Genomic DNA, 19,833 nt, shown 5'->3' on the forward strand with positions numbered 1-19,833 from the left:
GGAGGAGCACAGAGCTAGGTGGGGCATCACCTGCATTTTAAATTTCATACTCAGGGCTTTGGGAAAGAGGCTGTGGGATCAGTGAAGCTTGGACTACTCCAGGCTCAGTGTGCAAACCCAGCCAGGCCAGGAGCTGGGTGCAGGCTGCATTTTGGGAGATGTCACCCAAAAATGACACTCACAAAAAGCAGCAGGAAGGGCTGTGTAGGGCCCTGCTCAAGGAACAAGCTTTGCATATTCTTTGCATTAATCCTTGACTAACTGGTCCTTGCATCATCCCCGAGTCTCCTGCTGCTCCACTGGCAGGAGTGAGGTGACTGGGGGCTGGGCCAGACCTGGGGGCACCTCCAGAGCTCCAGTTCTTGGCAGAGCTCCCCAGAGCACCCCATGCCCAGAAGCATTGTGGAAAGTGTCACCAACACCATGGCAGTGTCCAGACATGGCCATGTGAGTCCAGAACATGGTCCTCAAACACATGGACCAAACCAGGCAGGGAATGGGCACCGTGGGAGGGGTTCCAGGGAGGGGTTAAGGGAGGGTTCTGGTGGGACACCACAGTAGGGATGGCACAGCCTGGCATGGGATGGCACCGGCAGGGATAAGATGGCACAGGCAGGGATGGAATGGCACAGACAGGATCTCATGAGCAGGTGGAGCATGGCCACAGGTAGGGATGGAATGGCACAGGCAGGGATGGGATGGAATAGGCAGTGATGGGATGGAATAGGCAGTGATGGGATGGAATAGGCAGTGATGGGGTGCAACAGGCAGGGATAGGATGGAACGGCTGGGACACAGCAGGACTGGGATAGAACAGGAGTGGATGGGATGACACGGTCAGGACTGGGATAGAACAGGAGTGGATGGGATGATAAGGTCAGGAGTGGGACAGAACAGGAGTGGATGAAATGGCACCATCAGGAGTGGGATAGAACAGGTGTGGAGGGATGGCACGGTGAGGAGTGGGATAGAACAGGTGTGGATGGCATGGCACGGTCAGGAATTGGATGAACAGGTGTGGAGGGATGTCACGGTCAGGAGTGGGATGGCAGGAGCGGGGCAGCCCCGGGCCAGCGGCGCTCTCGGTCCCCGCCGTGTCCCCGGGGCCGTCCCGGGGGCGGGCACGGGGTCTCTGGGGGCGTGGCCTGTCCTGGCCCCGCCCCTCGCCCCCATCCCCACCCCACGGCGCGCGAGCGGCCCCGCCCCGCGGCGCGAGCCCCCCCGGCCCCACCCCTCTGGGGCACTTCCGGCGGAAGCGGGGGGCTCCTTCCCTTTCCGGGCGCGGGCCCCGGGCGGAGCGGCGGGACGGGCGCGGGCCATGGCGGAGCTGGCGCAGGGGCAGAGCCAGAGCGCGGCGCCCGTGGGGATCAAGCCCGAGGGTTTCGTGGACGCTCTGAACCGGGCCCGGCAGGTGAGGCGCCGGCCGGCGGGCCGGGGGCGGACGGGAGGAGGCCGCGGGGCGCCGCTAGGCCGCGGAGCGGAGGCGGGGCAGGGCCGCGGCCCCGCTGCCCCTCTGCAGGGAGACCGGAGCCCCGGGCCCGTGCCGGGCTCTGACAGTCGCGGCCGGGGCTGGTGACAGGGCAGCAGCGGTGCTGTGCGGGAGGGGGCGGCCCGCAGCCGCCTGGCCCTGGGCACTGGCTGGGTGTGAGCGGTGCCCGTTCGTGTTTCAGACGGGGCCTGGTGCGTGGGCTGAGCCATAGATCGGGCAGAGATCGGCAGCGAGGCTGGGCAGGGGTCTGCGGTGTGTGTGTCCTGTGAAGAGCGGCTGAGGGAGCTGGGGCTGCTCAGCCTGGAGAAGAGGAGGCTCGTGGGGGGAGCTTATGATAATGTACAACTACCTGAAAGGAGAGTGTAACCAGGGAGGGGCGGACTCCTCTCCCAGGCAACCAGCGACAGGACAGGAGCGGTCAGGCTTAAGCTATGCCAGGGGAGGTTTAGATTGGACGTTGCAAGGAATTTCTTCACAGAAAAGGTAATTAGACATTGGAATGGGCTGCCCAGGGAGGTGGCAGAGTCACCGTCCCTGGAGGTGTCTGAGGGAACACTGGAGGTGGCACTCAGTGACATCTCTGATTGACAGGGTGGGAATCAGTCACAGGTTGGACTCGGTGACCTCAGAGATCTTTTCTAAGCTAATTGATTCTGTGAATACAAACCTTGGCAGAGCAGGAGCTTGGCATTCCCCCCGGGAGAGAGGGAGGGGGGAGCAAGGGGCTCCCCAGAGGAATCCAGGAATTTACACAGTATAAAATGGGAACTTTCAGTGAAAGTGCCCAGACCTGCAGGAATTAACACCCTCACCTTCAGTACAGGCTATTCCAGGTTTATTGTGTGTTCCTTGTTTGTGGACAGTGGCTGCAGAACAAGAAGCTGCTGCTCACCTCGTGGATGCTGTGTCTGCTCTTCACATCTGCTGTTCCACGTCTGTCACAGGCATTTGTTTCACCTGTGACAGGAACTGCAGCACGGCTGAGGGCCGGCACCAGAGCCCACCTGGTGCTCAAAGACCCTGGCTTTATCCTCTCCAGATTCACAGGCCAGGTGGAAGAAACCCCCTTCTGTTGTCCAGGCTTTGTCATTTCACTGAGAAACTTCTGAGGAAACTAAGCTGGACTCTAGGAGCTCTCCAGTGCTGTCTGTGATGGAACTGAGGCGCTCTCCCCTCACTCTCAGCTCACCTGTGGCAGGCAGTCCATGTTCTGAGCACTCTGCAGTGACCTGCACAGAGGCACCTGCTGGTGTGGATGCACACCCTGCACCTCCCAGGACAGCAGGAGCTGCTCTGGGGCACTGATTTCCCTCTCAGCACAGGTTGGTGGGGTGTGAGGTGCTCCAGGGTGAGCCAGGCCTTGCTTCTTGCACTCACTGTGAAGGTTTTGTCCTTGCAGTGTGCTGTCTGAGCTGTGTTTGTCTGGACCTGGTTGTGTCTTACTGAAGGCCTCTTACTGCTAAAACATCTTATTTAAAGATCTGATAATGCTACCACCTGTTAGCACTTGAATAACCCATTTATGTAAAAGAAAATAATTATTTGCCGTTGAAGTGCAGCTTGTTGAAATAATTCTGTGGGTGTTTATAGCCCAGAAGAGACCATGAGGTTGATCAGGGATCTGCAGCACCTGCCCTGTGGAGACAGACTGAGACAGCTGAGGCTGTTCAGCCTGGAGAAGGCTGAGTGGGGACATCTCAGCATCTTCCAGGACCTGAAGGGGCTGCAGGGAAGCTGGAGAGGCACTGGATTCTTCGTCAGGAACTGTCAAGGGAGAATGGGTTCAAACTGAAAGAGGAGATTTTTAGGTTAGATATTAGGAAAAAAATTCTTCCCTATGAGGGTGATGAGGCCCTGGCACAGGTGCACAGAGCAGCTGTGGCTGCCCCTGGATCCCTGGAAGTGCCCAAGGCCAGGTTGGATGAGGCTTGGAGCAACCTGGGATAGTGGAAGGTGCCCCTGACCATGGCAGGGGCTGGGATGAGATGATCTTTGAGGTCCCTTCCACCCCAAACTCCTCTGTGTTGAATGTGGAGCTGTGTCAGTACCACTCGTGATGAGTAACAGGTTAAAGGGTGATGCCTCAGAGGATCCTGGGCTCAAACACAGCACTGACTGCAAATGGGTCTGAGCTGGAGCTGCCTGACTGCTGTCATCGTGTTTGTAGGGTGAACCTGTGAGGCCCTAGCCCAAGAATAATAAATAGTAAATAATTCTGTGCCCTGGCTGTGGTCACTTACTTGATTTTGTTGTTCTTAAGTTCATTATACTTGCTGCAATTATTCTGTACGTGCTGGGTTTCCATGAGTCTAAAACTTGAGTTAGTCTTGATTCCAGAGCAACGTGCTGGCTTTCCCTCACTCTGGAAATGAGTGTGTTGGGAGATGTGGGCTCTGCATGTGTTTGTGGGAGAGCACTGTCCTACATTTCTGTGTAGTGAGTTGTTTGCTGCCTGTTGAATATGATTTTTTCCATTAATATTTATGAGATGAAAGGAGCTGTTGGAGGGCTAAAATATTTCCTTTCCCTGTGGAGGTACTTGATTTAATCGAGTTCTGTAGAGGCTGGGTAGGAGAGCAGGTGGCCTTCTCTTGCACAGAACTAAATTGTCACTAGTGACTTGTTGCCAAATGTCACTGGAAATGCTCTTCATTGCTCAGGTGATGGATATTTCCCTCACCATCCAAGCAATCTGTGATGGAACTTGCTGGCTGAGGATCAGGGGGAAATGAAAAGGCAGCTACACCTAATATTTCTCTGGAGGTGATGGCAGAGCTTTCATCACGGGTGTTTGGTGTTGTATTTGCCTGAGCTGTACTGATCTGGTACAGCTTTTGTTCTGGTTCTGGCCTTTTTGGAGTATTCCTTTTGCTCTAAGGGAATGAGGGAGAGGAGGAAAAAAATTCAGCCATAGTTCTTTACTTTATGGGTTGGTCATCCCTGGCTTGATGTTTGAATCTTTTGTGTCACTTGTAAGACCAGTAATCAAATTTACTGAATTCATTTCTCACAAGAGCCATGACATTATAATCAGGCTGTAGAATACAGTGCTCGGTTCTGAATATCTAAACAAGGACATAACTTCAGCACAAGGAAGACTTCCCTGAGTAAAAGAAAGTAGCTGCATTCCTCAGAGCCCCTGGGATGTGAGATGATTATAGGAATATAAAATAGAAACCTGGAATATATTTGAAAGACATTACTTTACATGGTTTCAGCATTTGTGCTGGACTTGTGTGGATTTTTTGTGGACTCTGGAATATTAGAGATTTATGAATAATTACTTTTTCAAGGCAGTGCTGGGACTTTGAGCTGCTCTGTCCTGCATCTTCTGCACCACATCTCAAGTGGATTGGTGGCTCTTAGGTGGGGACTGATCTGTCCAGCTGCTCCCAGGCAAGGTGGCTTTTCTGTGGCATTTTAGGGTGGATGAGAGAGAGGATGTTTGCTCCCCTTTTGAATAGTGGGGTCAGAAAATAAGTAGAATACTTGTACTTTGGACTAAAATGGATTTCTTATTGACCAAACAGTGTCTTGCTGGGTGTTCTGGGAATGCTCTGGAGAGGAAAGGCTGAGGCTTGGTGAGCCTGTGATGTGCCATCCTGGCTGCCTCAAAAATGGGGAATATCCTGAGACTGACTGAGTCACCAACCTGTGTTTTTGAAATCCCTGCCTATATCAGGCTCTAATTTCTAATTCCCGTGGTGATGAAGGGCTCTTGGACAAACTTTTCTTTCCCCCCTTGCTGAGTCCTTTTTCAAGTCATCCTCAAATAGATTTAGGCTTTGCCAATTATTCTGGTATTTAGGAAAACCAGCTGTGACATGAAGCTTAAATGGTTGTGGATGGTTTTATTGCTTTCTGCAGAGCTCTGGAGAAATGTCTGTCACCTCCAACTCAAGTGTTCTGCTGAGTGAATGGGAGGAGCAGCACAAGGACCAGAATAGTCTGAAGGGTCAGATGACAGTGCCTTATTGTTGTTTTTATCCTGCAAATACCTAGAATTGGTGATTTTATCTGTTGCTGTTCTTTGCAGGGCACCATGGAGAGGTTTTTCCTAGAAGCTGGGCCTGTTCTCTTGAAAGCTGAGTTCTGCAGATATTTGTGTTTGAGTGTGACTAGCAAAGAAGCTTCATATTTAGAAGTGGTTTTGTATTACTTTGTATTTCGTATTGTCACTTTGTCTGGCTGTTAAATGTATAGGAGAACAGAAGTGCAAGGTATAGGAAAACTTGTATCTCTCAGCTTAGTGGATTCATTTGTTTTCTTGGCTTTACCATTGCATTTTTTCGCTGGGGCTCGTGTTGTGTCCTTTCAAGTCTTTGCTGGAGAGCTTTATTTTGGGGAATTTAGATGCAGAAACAGTGATGCTTTTTTCCCCATTGTATTTCAGAGCTTGATAAAATGGTTGTATTTAGTTTAGGGGAAGGAAAATGGAGAAAAAATACCCTAAGACTGACACAGAGCAGGACAAAAGCAGTGGCTAACAGCAGTACATTTCTCAAGGTCATTTAGGCAGATAAGGGCTAGGTCTGCTTGCTTTTGCCATGTCCCAATTTTTGTGCTTACCTCTCTGCTGAACCTGTCATAAAAACTGATCTCCCCATTTTAAGTTGAATATGAGATGTTAAAATGTGTTTTAGCTGCTACATGTACTTTAAAAGCTCAGCTCTTAATTTTGCAGGGTGTATTTTCCTGCTGTGGTGAGGTGACACCGTTGTCTGCCTGTAATCCACTGGCAGCTGGGAGGCTTTAGAGATAAGGGTACAAGTTTAAATAAAGGAGGGGAGGGGGGAGGAAAATATCCTAAAAGCTGATAATGTAAAAATTGCTTTAACACTCTTGCTTTGCCCTTTTTTTTGAGGATTCTGTGCCAGGGTGATCATTGTGTGCTCTGCATGAGCAGGGGTTCACAAAGCTCCCCTGAATTTGGTGTAGACAGCCTTGGTGCCAGCAAGCTGGTGCTGAACACCTTTGTACTTTAGGCTGTCTTCCTTCCCTAAGCCACCTCCTTCTATCCACAGACTGTTTTTGTCTTTTCCTGGAGTTTATGGTGAGCGTTTTCACCTCTGAAGGATCATCCATAACTCGTAAGCCATGGTAAATAACTACTGACAGAAAGAGAGGTCTTGAAGGGGGTGTTAAAATCAAGTGTCCCAAAAAACATCAGGGTATGTTATACTCTTCCTTTTGGTCTATGTTGTAAGTTACTATATGAAAGCTGTTAATAGATTGCTGTAAAATGCATTTTAAAATTTATATTTCACATTGAAGTAGTCAGAAAACATCTCTGCTCTTTGTATTTCGTTAAAATTCTCTTCATCCCAAACACAAGGGGAAAGTATGTGGGCAAAGGGCTGAATCCATGGATGCAGTACAACATTTAACAAAAGAGTAAAGCATCACCTGGCCCTCCCTCCTGGAGAGGACAAGGTGTGTTAATGCTTTCAGAACCAGCTTTCTGGGGGCTTACTGGTGATGTTGATGTACAAAATGCTTCTCATGAGAGCTTCACTAGAGGATTGCAGCTGGTCCCAGTAGAAGATTTTATTCTCTGGCTCTGACATTTCTGACACAACTAAGTTACTGCCTTTCCAAAAGGAGACAGGACAGAATAGGCTATAAGGAGAAAATGGTCCAAACTTGGAGCCCTTTTCATGGAAGGCATTGAACATTGAATCCTATTCTCTTTCTAAAAGCAATACCCTCAATCTTCCAAGATTATTTCAAATAGCTTTTTTCCAGTACCCCGTGCTTCTGCATCTTGGGCAGTTGTTTGTTCCACTGCAGCAGAAGATAGTGTCAACAACCAGAGTTACTGTAGATGTCCTTCTGTTGCAGTGAAACACAAATTTTAGAAATCTTTAGCTCTATTGGTCATTTAAAACATATCTGTGTAAAATGCTCTTTCATCTGCTGGTGTTGCTTATTCTCTGGTGAAATCCAGTTATAATGGAGTGAGATCAGTCTCTTGGTAAAGATTCAGTTCAATGATTTTCTTTTTGCTGGAAAAGGCAGCAAATGCTGTGTATACTGTGTACTTGATATTTGTTCTGTAACTACTTTGTTCTGGGCTTGCTTATTAAAGCAAAATACTTTATGTAGGCAAGGGGAGCTGTGAGACTGCAGTTTTGCTGTTCCTGGGAGGCTGTTAACTGGGGTGCAGCACCCAGGGAATGCACCTGGGTGTTTCTAGGGTGGGTTTCCACCAGTTAGCTCAGAGAGCACCTGGAAGAGCTCATGTTGTCAGCACCCACCTGTACAGCTGTCCCCCAAATGTCACTAGAGATGAGCTTAACTTTACACTTGTATTAAGGGATCTTTAGGTGTGTGTCTCAGTTTATTTGCTTACCTTAGTTCCCTTGCTGTGATACCTGACTGTCTCCTCTTTCCTGTGAATAAACTCCTTTTATCCTGGCTCAGCAGGGAATGGCACTTTCCCCTCTGGAAGGGTTGGAAGCAGAGGCACAGGCAGCAGTAGTTGTGTTTGTGCTGTACTGACCACTGCAGGAAATGGAGACCAGTTCTGGACTGACAGTTTGTCCACTGGCTTATTCCTCCCACAGTAAACAAAATTGATCCAGACTATTTGACAGGGAATTCCCAAACCTGTCCTTGTGCTGTGTGCTTCCACCTCTCCCTCTGCTCCCCCACAGATGTGTGAGTGTGCATTCCGGTGTGTCTGGATCCTGAGCACATGTCCTCTGGTGGTGGCAGCTTCTCCAGGACAGTTACTGGGTTAATTTGAACCCTCTTCTTAGCAAGATTTAGCTTGCCAGCTATCCATTGAGTAAATAATCCTGAATATAATGTTCCAGGGAGTAAATGTCTACTTATGATCAGGAAGAGGAACTGGGCGAATGTGATATTAATTAAGCAAATATTAAAAGCAAACAGAAGAGTGTTTGCTTTACAAATGAAGCACCTTGTTACAAATCCACCTATATAGTAAATACCTGAGAGAAGATTGGCCTGTGGTCAATGCTTTATTGAGAGAAAGAGTGTTTAGTTGTGGTGGCTGAAACTTCAGCTGTGCTGATAATGCTTTTATCTCATTTTTATAGATTGCTGCTAAAATTGGCGATATTCCTCACTTGAATAATTCCACAACACTTGTGGACCCGTCAGTCTACGGTTATGGAGTGCAGAAACGGCCCCTGGACGATGGAGGTAAGCTGCTGTGATTAGTCAGTCCTGTGGATGCAGCTCCTGAAATTCATCTCTGGAGGCAGCTGTCTGTGTAAGGATGGAAAATGCAGCTTTCTGTGTATAGACATTTTATACAAGATGCCCTGTGCTGTTTACTCTTACCTAGATTGCACAGTGTTCTTAGGCATTGGTATTAATGTGAAGCAATTCTTTGTTAGGTCATGACCTTTGGGAATTAGCAAACAAACTCTGTCATTTAAATTTTGGTCTGTGGTAGTTGAGGGAAGGGGGAGGATTTGCTTATTGGGCCTGTGCTGGAGCCCTTGTGTAGAGCACCAGGTGTACCCAGTATGTGTTCTTCCCTTATTTTCTGAGAGCAGGGCCAGTATTATACATGTTTTTCCATCTGTGACAATAGTCACAGCCCAGGAGCTGAGTTGCTGTCAAGTTCTGGTTGCTTTGTACATGAATTCCAAGAAGGAAAGGTATTTATGGAAGATGCTGCAAATTGGAAGGAAACTTACTGTGTTAGCTTGAGCTTTCTCCATTATTGTTTGAGAATTCTAAAATCTCTGAAGAGTTTAAAATTGGCCATAGCCAAAGGACAGTTTATTGCATGGACCATAGCTGGTAACTGTCATAAAATACCATATGAATTGTTACAATTTTAAAATAAGCAGCTAGTTTCTTATCTTTGGTGGGACCAACAAAAATGTTAGAACAAGAGTTTTTTAGGTTTTAGAAGTCTAATGATATGCATTGTTACAAGAAGTGTTTAAACTGTATTATCTGCTGCTGTGTAGATGCAAAGAGCTCACCTTTTCTTGTGAAGAAATAAAAAGCATGGCTATGTCTTCCTTTCTGCTATTTCCTCTGTTATTTTTCCTGACACTCATAGCCCTGCAGGGTGATTCTCTCCCCCATGGATATGTTCAGGAGTACTGAGGAGATAAGCCAAGCTGCTGCCTAGCACTTCATTTTGAAAAGAATTGCTTTCTGTCTGATACAGAGGCTGAAAATAACTGCACGTCTGCTCCTCAGTCTGAAAAAGCATGCTGGAGCATGGGGAGAAGTTTCTTTCATGTGGAGCTTCTGGCTTGCTAACATTACTGTTTTCTGAACAGATGCCACCACCCACTTCTGTTCTTGGCTCTATTTGAGCAACAGGTTGCTGCTGCTTCTTTGGTTTGGGTTTCAGGAGAGAATGGATTTATCTGGGTGAGCCCTACACTTTGTATCTTGGACTGGAGCATCCTTTTGTAGAGAAGCTGGAGGTTCTGGCATTGCTGGTTCTGCAGGGGAAGGTGCTGGGCTGTCACAGGCTGGGCAGTGTTGGGGAATGCTGAACAGCTCTGAGCTTGGTCTGAGTAGCTTAGGGATGTGGCTATGTGTGAAAAGGAATAAAAATAGCCTTCTGGGAAGCAGTCATTCACAACATCTGCCCTGCGTGTGTTTTTCATTGATTCATCAGGCTGAACTCAAGATCTGACCTCTTGACAGAACGGGTTTTATGAAATGGTCGTAGTGCTTCAGTGACAGGTTGGACTTTGTGCTTAAACTTGTACTGATGATCCCCAGAACGTGGTGATCTTTGTTTGTGTTGACACAGACCGTGTCAATACAGTAGCAGCCTGGGCCATAAAAGTGCATTTCTGCTGGTTTCCTGTGCTGTGTGGATAAAATGAGTGGGTGTTGCTCCTGGGAGAGCCTCCCACGGTGGTTGTTCCTGACTCCTGGATCAGCAGTTGTTCTGCTCACCCTGTCCTCAGCACTGGACCTTGTCTGTAACTGTTTTTAAAGTAGCTCCAATGCTGTGTTTGCCCTTGGGTTGTTCCTATACGTCTGTATATAACTGTCCAAGTCTCCTCCCAAAAATCTTATCCGTGAGATCTTCAAGGAGAAGAGAAATGGCAGAAGTAATGTTTTAAAAGGCTGGAATGTGACAAAGAATCAGGAATTGTCAGGGTAGGGACAAGGGTTGTAGCACTTCTGTCAGCTTGGGTCATGTTGGGTTTTATTTCTAATAAAATATTATTAGAAATATTAGTAGGTATTAGTACATCTGTACTGAGATGGAGCCATGTGATGAGTTCCCCCCTACATGTGGGATCCTCCTGTGCTGTTCTCTACCTGCAGCCTGGCAAAGCAACTCCTGAAGCTGTGGGTGCTTCTTGCCCTCTGTTGTGGTGTGATCCATATCCTAGTCTTGGATTAAATTGATTAATTAAATGTCTATAATGCAGCTTTAACCTTAAACATCTGGAAGGTGGAAGTTGCTTTTAGTAGGACACTTGAATTAGGAAGGCATTTCCTATTTGGATGATTTTTTATTCTCTGTTAGTTGCAAACAAGGGCTGTTGGAATTACGAGCCCACACTTTTCTCCATTATCTGCTTGTCTGTGAACCACATTTTGGAGGTGTTGTTGTCAAGAAGTGATTGTGTTGTTACACATGCTCTAGAAATGTTACAGCGAATGGGTTTGGGTACATTCTACTGCTCTGGATGGGTTGGAAACAAATCTGGTGGGAAATTTCCCCCTGTATACTGCATGCTCACAGCTGGGTGCAGGTCTCACTGCTTCCTTATCCCCATGCAGCTCTTGGGAAATTAATGCTGTTACTAATACCGCTGAAAAAATTGCCTCTAGAGGAAGTATTGAAGGTGACAGGAGAACTGTCTGTCTTTCAGGACAGTCTAATTCTTCCCATCTGTTTTTGTAAACAGCTGCTGCTGTGGCTGCCTGATGCCAGCTGAGGAAGTGGTCTTAAGACAGGTGTCACTGTGTTGATCAAAACAAATTCAGCTGCTTTTAAAGCATTTCCAGGAAAAACAGATTTATCATGGTGTCAGAAACCAGGATGTGTGACCCTTAACATAACCCTCATCTGAACTGAGCACCAGCAGGGTCAACCCTGGTAAACTGGTTCATTGGTGTTAGATGGAGCTTGAGCCTGATTATTTCTCTCTTCCCTGGCTTCTTTTTTTCCCTTTTCTGGAAACAACTTGAAAGGAATCCTGCCAACAGCTGTAGTGCAGGGAAGTGATCACGTTTATTTGTACTGCTCCTGGGTAGTCACAGCTGGCATTTCTGTGGCCACTTGCAGGGGTTAATGTTTCTCAGTGAAGCACTAGGGACAGGTGAGTCTGAGGTGCAGAGAGACCTGGTGGCATCTTGCCTGTGCTGCTGAGGACAGACCCCAGCCCTCCTGTTAAGGGCCAACTGCTGCCCCTGTCCTCCATTCTAATTAAAATACCCCTCTAATTATCAGCACAGATCAATTAGCTTGTTTAATGCTAAATAACCTTTGGAGAAGCAGCCTCCTTTTGTTCAAAAGAAGCAGGGATCTAGTCTGCTGCAGAGACTGATGGACAGAACATTCCCCTTTGTTTGCTCTGCTTTGGGCTGCTTTAAAGTAGTGTCCTATGAGATCCATAGGATTAAGCAGCAGCATTACAGCTGAAGGCTGGGGCATCCTTTGAGTCTGGGAAAACAAAGGTGAGAGACCTTGGAGAAGCCTCACACCCCCCTCTCTCCACTCCTCTCTCCTCCTGAAGCTCCTTTGGTACACCCAGATCTGAAGATGACCTGTTCTGGGGCAATAAAACTTGATTGTGGTAGAACCAAGGGCTCAAAGACTGCATGAACCTGCTGTACAGAGTATTTTATTCTTTTCCTCCAATGTGTTTTCAATGAAATAGTGGTGGGCAGAAGGGGATTTAATCCCTGTCTTAGTGCTGATGAAAGTCAGTACTGATGCTCTTTGACACATCTGCAGCAGCAGTAGGACCAGGGCAGAAGTCCAGATCTCTTGGCAAAAGATTTCATTTAATGCACAAAATGCCACTGTTCTTCAAAACTGTAACTTTACAGATGGCCACTTTTTAAAATAAGACAGTTTAAGGGAGGGGAAAAATCCTCCGAAGATTTGCAGTGAAGTCAGACACAAAAATTATTAGGGTCTGACTATGTAATTAAAGAAAAACCTATCAATATTTAATGATGGAGAATTAGGGTAACTATCTTTGTAGCTTTCTAAAAATTGTGATGATCCCATTTTGCCTCTTAAAGTATGGAAAGCAGCCCCGTTCCACTGCTCTCAGGGAGATGTGTCACTCTGATTTTATTCTAGCCATGAAGATATTCCTGAAGAGATTGTATATTCCCATCATGCACATTAATTTAGTGGGAGGCACTGCTCTGTTTTATGAGGTGGAAGAAAAATCCGCATTTGTTTTGAGTGTCTGTTAGGTAGAATTCAGTTAAGGTGAAGCGTAAAGCAGAATGAAGAGTTATCAACCAGCAGGTGCCATTAATAGGAAATTGTGCTGATTTTATTCAGTAGGTTTCCTTAAATGTATTTTTCCTTAGTAAAATGACTGCAGTTACAGTTAAATTGTACTGAATAGATGTAAAAGGGGGAAGTATGTATGTGGCTTGTCAGAGTTCAGCCCCCTCCTTGGTGGGGAGGGAGACAGTGGAATGGTGCATCAGCTTTCGGTGTTGTGGCTGCCCCAGCCCTGCCTCTCTATTTGGCCCTGTTTTTCAGAGAAAAATGGGCATGTTGGAGAAGGAATGGACCTTTAGGTTGTTGAAACTGGGAGCAACATCACTTTCCCCCACAAAAAACAGAGAGAAATCATAACTGACTGGAAGTAAACCATTTCCATTTCTCTCTATTTGCCTTCATCTCAGTTTTTTGAGAAGTTATCTGTGAACTGTGGAAGGAATGGTCTCTCACATAAGTTGTTGTGACATAAATTTCCCTACTAATTTGTACAATAAACATGCTTTAAGGCTGATGTCTCCCTGTGGTGGTGAATGGCTTACTCTGTTTGGACAGTACTCAGAAAGGGTTGGAGAGACACTTTTACCTATATCTAAAATATTAATTCCCTTTAACTTCCTGTGCTCACACAGGTTTCCCCTCAGAAGTTGTCTTTTTCAAGTGTAGGATTGTGTTACAAAATGAAGGCTCTTCCCCTCGGTGCGTGAACTTGGGGAGTTGATTATAGGATGTGTATCTGGCTCATAATTTGTGGGCAGCGGCTGCAGCGGAACAGATTGCTGAGAGAGCTGCTCTGGTGAATGGAAATGCGAAGTGGAGATTTAAATACAGCCTTTGCAGAGTTAAAACCACTCTCTCTGGCATCTTGATAATGAGTGGCCTTGGCTGTTGGCAACCCCACACTACACCAGCACCACCAGGCTTGCTGCGTGGAGTTGAAATATTCAGAATGCAGTTCAGAGCACGATTCTGAGTTTGGTTGTGTTTGCTCAGCTCTGTGGTAGAAGCTTTTCATCCGGAGAAAAATATTCCCCATTACATCACCCACCTTTTTCAACTGCAATATTCATAGTTATCAAATTAGAGCTTTTCATATTCAGAGTGAGAATATGCAAAGACAAATCTCAGGGAGTCAATTAACACAGCAGTTGTCTTATCACTGAGCTGTGGAGAGTAATAAAACAGATACACCATCAATATTTTGGTCCTGAACTATCATGGAGGTATTGACACACAGCAGAAATACACTATTGACTCTCTTTGTCTATTTTCTCGGAGTAAAGTGTTTGGCCACAAACTTGATGCATTTTTCTACCAGATTTAGAGTGTGTTGGACGCATCCACTTTCTATCCCTGCCAGCTGATTGCCAATTTATTTCAGGTCAAAGAATGTGCAGCTTGCTGCAAGGTAGTTTGAAACAGCATCTTTATTATCACAGCTCACATGTTGGCCAGTTTCATTTGTTTTGTTCCGTGCCCTCCAGGCATGCAATATAATCTTTCAACTGGTTGTTAGCACCAAATGTTCTGGTTTTTAGCTGGTTTGCTGCAGGCAAAGTCCAGTAGGGAGCCCAGCAGGGCTCATGTTCCCACTTTGCATGAGTTGGTCTAATGATATTTTCCCTATTAACATTTGGAAGAAAGATCTAATCTGTCGGGGCTGGGGGGAGAAGTCTGTCTCAGGGTTGTCAGTAGGGAGATAATTGCTAATTGTAGACGGAGGACCACCAGCTAAAGTGGCAGAAATGCCTGGAATGTGTTCAAGAACATGTGTTTTGTTGGGTTGAAACACTGTTTGGGTGCCACGAGGTTACTTAACAGCCCTATTCCTTTAACAGGTCTCCGTGTAAGTGGGCTCCATGGAGCACAGATCAGAGACACAGAGAGAAGTATGTGCCAGCGGTGTCTAATGCTTGGACTGAGGGAATCTCTGAGGCTGCTCAGCTTTTATTCTTGGTTTTTGTTACGCACTGGTCTCCTTGAAATTTCTCTGCCTCCTCCTCCCTCCCCCCTTTTCCCTTTTTTTACTACTTTGGGCTTAATTTGGGAAGGGGGGAGGTTAGTTGCAGGGATTTGGATTTGGGCAGGCAGGATTTTCTCCCATGACTCTCAGCATGGGGAGACATGGATCAATTCCCTATCCTGTGTTCAGCTGGACACTGGGCTATGGTGTGTGTTGATCAAGAAATCCCCTCCTGTTTTGTACCACATCACGCATTCATTTCAGCCACTGAACCTAAATTACTGTTTTGCTTTTCTTTCTTTTTTGATGAAACGGTAAGAACTCTCTTTCTATAGGGATGAAGTTAGTTTATCCGTGCTAATGCTTTGATTTTTTTCCCTTTTTTCTCTCTCTGCCACAGTAGGTAACCAGTTAGGGGCCCTGGTACATCAAAGGTAAGCAGTGGGTTATGTTTTATTATTTATTGATCAATTCTAATTGTTTATTGATCCACCATCTGTAGTAGTGTTAGGAAGTCAGAGGTTGAGAATGTGGAAAAACTGTCAGCTTGGGTTTTCTCCAGGCTGGGTTGTTTGTTCTGATGAAAAAAGAGGAGTTGATGTGAAACTTGGATTTGGTCTCTGCAAACCTGCAGGACCAAAAAAATAAATTCTCTCTCCTTTCCCTTCCCCTGCCCTGGCAGTGGTGGGAAAGAAAAAGTGAAGAAAAGTGTCATTTTGGGAAAAGGTAGAAGTATCAGACACATGTTACTGTTGTTATTATTTAGTTTTGTTGGTGTAATATGACCTGGGATGACTCCTTTGTCAAAGATGGTTTGGGAAGACTGAAGCAAGCATGAGTTGTCATCCAGCATCCAATAAAAATGTAAAATTCTCAGGTTTTCTCCAGTCCTTCTCTAGGAGTTTTCTGTGTTGTTTTCAAGGGAAGAACATTTCTAAAGCTGGATTAGCCTGAAGGTGAATAGTGGTGCATTTCCATCCTAACCAGCTGTTTGGGGCCTCAGCAGAAGGGACAAACAATGTGCATGAGGGCTGTACAAGCTTAAATTTTTAATGGTTAAGTTAAAGCTAATGTCCTACTAGAGCATCCTAGAAAGGGGTAGGCAGTGTTAGTACTTTATCTGCAACTTAGCTAATCAAGTCTACTGTGTATTTTATACCTTCCTAACTGATCTAAAGCAAAAAAGGGAAGATTTTAATATACCTCCACACAAAACCTGCATTGAACTTACTGTGCAGGTGTTTTATTGCTCTTGAGATTGCTGAACAAATTGTATATAATGCATATTTGCAAATTCCATATTCATGCTGTTGTGTTTTCTACAAGACAGAAACAGCTAAACCAAAACCAAAAAATGCAGATTAATTCCTTTCTACTTGACTATGGTCAGGTTTTAGGAAACTGCATTGAGTGATTTGTTTTGAAGCAGACACATTGAAAATGTCCAAAGAGCAATATTTATGGAATTCTTGAGATAATAACAGTTCAGATGATAATTGAAGACTATTAATTCCAAGGAACAGAATGATAAGGACAAACAGGTGAAAAAAGAGTCCCAAAACACCAAACCTGTGAATGTCAGAAGGTGATTTCATGTCAGGACTGGCTTTGGCTGGTGTCTCCTGGGAAGACAATATCCAGAAGCACTGGGCAGACGTTGCTGCTTGGAAGGTCCAGGCTCAATGATAAGAAAACTTTGCCCTTTTTTTGTTAAATCTGTCTGGAGCAAGAATAGCAGAGAGTTTCTTCCATCAGCTCCATTCAAGATACCAGAGATAGACTGGAAATGGATCCAGCATAGGAGGAATTGTGTGACCATGAGAGGTCCAAAAAAAAAGATTTTTGACAGTGATGTGCTTTTACTTGTGTGTGCAGAATCCCTGTGCTGAGCCCAGGCTCCATGGCAGGGGTGTAATTTCTTCTAAATTGTTCTTTGTAATGACTTTGATGGGGTTTTCTTCCTGTTTTGGATTTTTTTTAGGGCTGTAATAACAGAAGAGTTCAAAGTGCCTGATAAAATGGTTGGATTTAGTAAGTACCTTGGATGCTTTTGATGCTTCTTGATGTGTTTTCTGGGCAGGAATGCTGTTGGTTCTGACACGAGTTTTTGTGCTTATTAGCTTTGGATAAGCCTTGTTTAATGCTGTCCCCATGGGGAACAGAGGATCTGTGCTTAAAATCCAGATGCAAACTTCATGGAAAAGCTTGGTGTCCCAGTAATAAGAACAAGAATGTTTGGTACAAGTTACTGGGCATTTTAGTGGTTTTCTCTTTTAAATTCCCATTAGCACGGTACATAAACAAGTCAAAAGTGAATTTATTTCCCTTCATTGCAACATTTTACTTTGAGTATGCAAAACTGTGAGATTTGAGTAAGGAAAACAACATTTAAATGTTAAAATATGAGTTGACTAAAGGCACATTAAACAGAATTTTAAATTTCTCACACATTTGCTGCAGGGAAACGCAACCAGACCAGAGTTTTTCCTAGATTTGCATTCCTGATACTGTTCTCTTTCAAGCTTGATCCTAATTTCTCTCTTCCTCTTAATGATCATTAGTCTGGCTTTCAATGGCACCTCCTGCTGATGTGTTACTGCAGTGATTGCATAGACTCTCCCACTGCTGGGTCTCTGTGTATCCCTTCCAATTTGATATATGGAGAGTAAAGAGGAAAATAACAGCCCGTGCTAATTACCCCATGGTGCGCCAAGTTTTGTCCCGACTCTAAAGACACTGTAAGACTGGAACTCAAATTCCTGCAGAGGAAAGGCTCCCTCCTCTCCTGCCAGACTTCTTCATTTGCCAGTCCTGGTGCTACACGTGTTGGCCAGGGAGAGGGGAGCTTGCAGGCTGTGTCTCACCTGGTTCAGGGGCAGACAGATATAGGGGGAGGCAATCCCACAGCTGAGATGCTTCTTTGGGAGCATCCTGAGCCAGGAATACCTGGTGGACTTGACAGCTTTGCTGTTTTTGCAGTCTGGGAAGGGTAGGAATGGTGATTGGCACAGTCTGTGCTCTGGGTGTCTTGGGAAACAGTGATGTGTCAGCTCTGGGAGTTAAGGGAGAGGGGTATTTGTGTTCCCTGGAGGTTGATAGGGCATTTCAGGATGTGGTTCTGTCTGAGTGCAGACAGCCAAACAGCATGTCCCTTCAGAAATGGCAGTAAAATAGGAAATTATAAAGAAACAAATCTTTGCCTTTTTTTTAGTACCCCAAATAACTGGCTTATTGGTTCAGGCTGAACAAGGTGTACTTAAATTACTCTCCTAGCATCACCCAGACTAGTGCCTTATTTCTTTCATACTTACCTCTTTCCATTTCTGTGCAAGACAGGCTTTTTTGTTTTGTTTTTCCAAGCAAATAGAATAATGTTCAGCAGTATTTTAATGTTTTTCTGCTTTGATAAATTTGGTCATGCTGTGGATGCCTCTTCTGCAATCCTGGAGTCAAACTGTTCCTTTATAGCTGCAGCAGAGTAAAAAGGGGAAGGTGCTCTGCAGTTTCCAGGAAAAACAGTTTGTTCTGATGCTTGTTGAACTCATTTCAGTAATCGGCAGGGGAGGAGAACAGATCTCACGGATTCAGTTAGAGTCTGGCTGCAAAATTCAGATTGCTCCAGGTAAGCCCCTCTTTGTGTGGTGGGTGAACAGGTTTAAATGTCAAAGGGTGTTGTGTCCATTACTCCCCGTGCTCACGGTGTGTTACCACCATGAACATGGGCACAGACAGCCATGGGAGAGCTGTTGTGGGACCCACCTCCCTGCCAGGGTACAAAACAGGTTTGTCAGGTGGTTTGGGGAGTGGAGCAGTGCGGGAGCTGGCTTTAACCAGCAGATGGTTGCAGAGCAAATGAACAATCCATGATGTGCTTCAGCTCAAAGCTGTTGAGTTTTCTCACTTTGCTCAGCTCTGTGGTTTGCCTCTGACTGGTCTGGTCAGCTCCAGCTCCTGGCAGAAGACATTTCAGGAGGGTTGGCAGCAGCTCTCCACACAGCTTGCTTTGCATCATAAAAATGAGACCATTTGTCCAAATGGGATCATTTGTTGCCAGTTTGCTTTGGGGAGGACTGTACTGCAGTGCTGTTCAGGGAATTGTTGATCAATGTTATCTGAGTTTTTATCCCTCCCTTTAATTGGTAAGGGAAGGCTTTAAAAGAATGCAGACATCCAGTAAATCATTTAAAATATGTTGATCCTGGATGTCTTTGAATTTTGTAGCATGCTACGTGAGCAGGTGGGTGGTGCTTCCATTGGTGCTTCGTGGTCACTGAAATAGCTGCCACATTTTTAATTCCATCTCAAGTTTTCTCCTTGTTTCCTTTGCAGACAGTGGTGGGATGCCCGAGAGGCCCTGTGTACTCACTGGGACACCAGAGAGCATTGAGTGAGTTGTGATTTCATTTCTCTCCTTTTTCCTTCTTTCTCTTCTCCCTAATGCTGTGCTCTGTCAGTGATGCTACTTGGTTATTAGCCACACCAGCAAATGTTGGCCTAGAGAAACTTGAGGGTCTCTGGAGCATAGAACCTCTTGGTCTGATGCTTTAAACTGTGCACCTCAAAGGCTTTTTTTTTTTTTTTTTTTCCACTTGCAGTTTGAATCCTCTGCAGAAATTTCCTTGGAATTCCCCTCCGCAGGGTGAGGTTGCTCTTAGGGCACCTAGGATGCAGTTTTGTGACTGCAGCTTTCCAGGATACTGAGCTAAGCTGTTGAAGGGCACTTCTCTTCCTCCCTTCGCTTCCCTGCTCCTATTGAGATGAGCATCCCTCCAGCTGAAGAAGGGCTGCATGAGGCCTCTAAAGCCTGTGGGTGCCACTCCAGGATAGCCTGGAGCTGTTGGTGTTGTTGCAGAGCAGCATGAGGCCCACTGGGTGCTTGTCTCTGCATCGCTGCCAACCAGAAGCAAAGGACTGAACCCAAGTCTTGATTCTGCTCCTTGCATG

The 19,833-nt window shown here is 45.8% G+C and overlaps 1 protein-coding gene across 3 annotated transcripts in view; it reads left to right on the forward strand.

Moving 5' to 3' along the window:
• The first annotated feature begins 1,253 nt into the window (after nt 1-1,253).
• FUBP3 (far upstream element binding protein 3) overlaps nt 1,254-19,833 on the forward strand; it is a 39,148-nt gene continuing 20,568 nt past the window's right edge. For 2 of the 3 annotated variants that reach the window (XM_063409118.1, XM_063409120.1), the window contains exons 1-7: nt 1,254-1,411; nt 8,554-8,659; nt 14,765-14,815; nt 15,290-15,323; nt 16,871-16,920; nt 18,440-18,511; nt 19,219-19,276. In XM_063409118.1, the coding sequence (XP_063265188.1) occupies nt 1,319-1,411; nt 8,554-8,659; nt 14,765-14,815; nt 15,290-15,323; nt 16,871-16,920; nt 18,440-18,511; nt 19,219-19,276 (464 nt within the window). In that variant the 5' untranslated portion in view covers nt 1,254-1,318. The remainder of the gene's footprint in view (nt 1,412-8,553; nt 8,660-14,764; nt 14,816-15,289; nt 15,324-16,870; nt 16,921-18,439; nt 18,512-19,218; nt 19,277-19,833) is intronic. The other variant, XM_063409119.1, reaches the window with a different exon arrangement.

Source organism: Prinia subflava, chromosome 12 (assembly GCF_021018805.1).
Source record: "Prinia subflava isolate CZ2003 ecotype Zambia chromosome 12, Cam_Psub_1.2, whole genome shotgun sequence".
Lineage (NCBI taxonomy): Eukaryota > Metazoa > Chordata > Aves > Passeriformes > Cisticolidae > Prinia > Prinia subflava.